At 31.5% G+C, this 2,637-nt stretch overlaps 1 protein-coding gene across 2 annotated transcripts in view; it reads right to left on the bottom strand.

Moving 5' to 3' along the window:
- The window catches only part of LOC117103650 (tRNA wybutosine-synthesizing protein 5-like), an 18,344-nt gene that overhangs the window by 2,553 nt on the left and 13,154 nt on the right, over nucleotides 1-2,637 (bottom strand). The window contains exons 4-8 of one of the 2 annotated variants that reach the window (XM_033244236.1): nucleotides 2,442-2,519; nucleotides 1,693-1,737; nucleotides 1,374-1,511; nucleotides 1,054-1,141; nucleotides 504-620 (exon numbers count right to left, since the gene is read on the bottom strand). In XM_033244236.1, coding sequence (XP_033100127.1) covers nucleotides 504-620; nucleotides 1,054-1,141; nucleotides 1,374-1,511; nucleotides 1,693-1,737; nucleotides 2,442-2,519 — 466 coding nt within the window. The remainder of the gene's footprint in view (nucleotides 1-503; nucleotides 621-1,053; nucleotides 1,142-1,373; nucleotides 1,512-1,692; nucleotides 1,738-2,441; nucleotides 2,520-2,637) is intronic. The other variant, XM_033244237.1, reaches the window with a different exon arrangement.

Here is a 2,637-nt window from a genome sequence, read left to right as displayed (position 1 = left end):
TGTATATATGTGTGTATGTATATATGTGTGTGTGTATATATGTGTGTATGTATATATGTATATATATATATATATATGTATATATATATATATATATGTATATATATATATATAGGACTATATACTACCATAGGGGGAAACCTTAACAACGGAGAGGGTTAGAAATAATACCTTAAGGCGAAAATACTGCCACTAAGGGTAAATTTAAGGGTATATATATATAAATATATATATATATATATATGCATATGCATATATATTATATATAGTATATGTATTAAACTATGTAAAGCCCTAAATTTCCAAAGAAAATTAAAAGATTTCCATCATGTGAATTATTGAAATGTGAGTGTATCACCATGACACGAAGCAACTCAAGCCAATACTAGGGTTAATCTGCTACTATTCTTGTTTCTTACAAGGACTTTAAAAACTGCAGAATCAGAATGTTTTAATCAATATATACTGTCATAGGTGGGGTTTACATACTTAGTAAGACTTACCTGGTATGAAAAGGACATCACCTGGCTCCAGCAGGCACTCATGCCAAGTAGCATTTTTAAATAATGGATATTTAGTATAATCAGGATTATCAATATCAATAACTTCAGATTTATCACCTGAAAGAAGAAAACAATACTGAATACACATAAAGACCATAAGACACTGTCCACCAACGTGGGTGAATCCAACTGGATAGTAGAGTGCGCTTTATTCCAATGGACTCGCATGCCTTGCATTGTAAAAATTACTTAAATTTTTATTTGTGACAATGTGTTAAGACAGGTTATTCCTGTCCAATCCACATAGAACTCATTCATACAATGCAAATTAGACAAGTACATACAGTCCTATGGATGTACATGCTGTACACATATTTGCCAATTTTTCTTATTTTTTTAAATAATAAAAATGATTAATATTGTCTAATGCATAAAAAAAATTTAAACTATTGTTCTTTGAAATATACTTCACATGCTAAGTTCAATGTATTGTTAAATAATTGTTTGTGGGACCTTTATAAAGCAACAATATCCAATAAAATACACTCACCAACAAGGTACAGATTGAGGGCATCCTTTGGACTAAAAAGGACAACTCTTTTTCTACCATTCACTTGAATTAATATGTTATCCATTACCTGCATTGATAATAACACCTCAAAATTAGGAATATCATATATTGGATAGGAGGGCATGATGTGGGAAGAGAATATTATTTAAACCAAGGTGTTGCCAAAGCCATAGTTCAGTGGATGCAATATTTTTATTCAGCACTCCATTTCCAAAATCCTGAATATGCTACTGTAAGTACACAAATTGTTTAGTCTGAACCAGGAATTTGAATTTTACTTTATTATTTTGCTAACTTACATCATAGTGGGTCCATAATTGTACTCCAGGAGATCCAATTCTCAAGACACTAGAAAAAAAACTTTCTGAATCAAAAAGCTTGGGTTCTTTCAAGTCATTTGATAGTGTTGGAAACAGCTGATGAAAATTAGATACATCCTATTAGCGAAGAAAAACAGACAATTATCATAACACAATTTTGTAAGAAAAGAAATCTGAATCATTAGCAGCAATATCATGTGGTGAAAAAAATGAAAATGATGCTACTGTGGTGCTGATGAAGATTGTGATGCTGTTTGTGTATTCTATGTATGACAATTCACCAAAAATAAAAATCTACCTTCCTTGGATCTTCTCCAAGTGACCTTAGGTAATACTTCTCATCCTAAATGTAACAGAAGGAAATATAAACTTAAATCACAGTGAATATGTTAAGTAGATATGTATAGATAAAAATAACATCATGAACAATTTCTATTCAAAGGATGGATCTATCCACACTTCCAGAACTATGGGTCATGACCCAAAAATGGGTCACCAAACTTCAGGTTTGCAAAAGCAATTTAATTTATGTGCTCAATTTTAGGTGAATTCTCATTTGAACATTATTTCATTATATGCCCACAATGAATATTTTGAAATCCATTTGACTATTATTTTTCTGTTGCTGTTTATCACAACATAATAGTGTAAATCTAAGCTTTCATCTGTTTGAAAACAATTTATAGAAATAAACTTACAAAGTGTAACTATTGCAAATGCAAACAATAGGCCATAATCCCAAAAGCCCCTGTCATACATTTTGGTTAAGATAGTCAGTGGCGTATCAAGGAAGGATGCTCAGGGTGCTAGAGCATCCTCCTTCCGAGTTTGAAAAAAAAGTGTGCCCCTTTTTAAAAGTTACAAAATAACTGACATAAATTTCAAGTATTAAAGTGCCATTTTCCGACATCTAGAAGTCCTTAATACTAAACATTTTTTCACCTCAGTTTCAACCATGATGTGGTTCAGATGGATATAGTAATTTTCGTAGATTTTTTGTGTCATTTTCCAGCATCTAAAAGTCTCAAATTCTAACAATAATCTTACCTCAGCCTCCACTATGTTGGGCTGAGGTGGATGGTACTTTTCATAAGTTGTAATTTTCCAATTGCCGTAATCGGGTATCTATAAAATTTCAAAAACCGAAAGGTCCACTGATTAATCTCAGATAAGAAAGTATAATACATACTCCAAGTATTGAAATACACGCCATCGTGTTGGGATTCAATATTTCGACATTAAT

This window comes from Anneissia japonica, unplaced genomic scaffold (genome assembly GCF_011630105.1).
Source record: "Anneissia japonica isolate Jap-2015-1 unplaced genomic scaffold, ASM1163010v1 scaffold1547_len296510_cov162, whole genome shotgun sequence".
NCBI classification, from domain to species: Eukaryota; Metazoa; Echinodermata; class Crinoidea; order Comatulida; family Comatulidae; genus Anneissia; species Anneissia japonica.
This window is presented reverse-complemented; position numbering and strand designations above follow the sequence as displayed.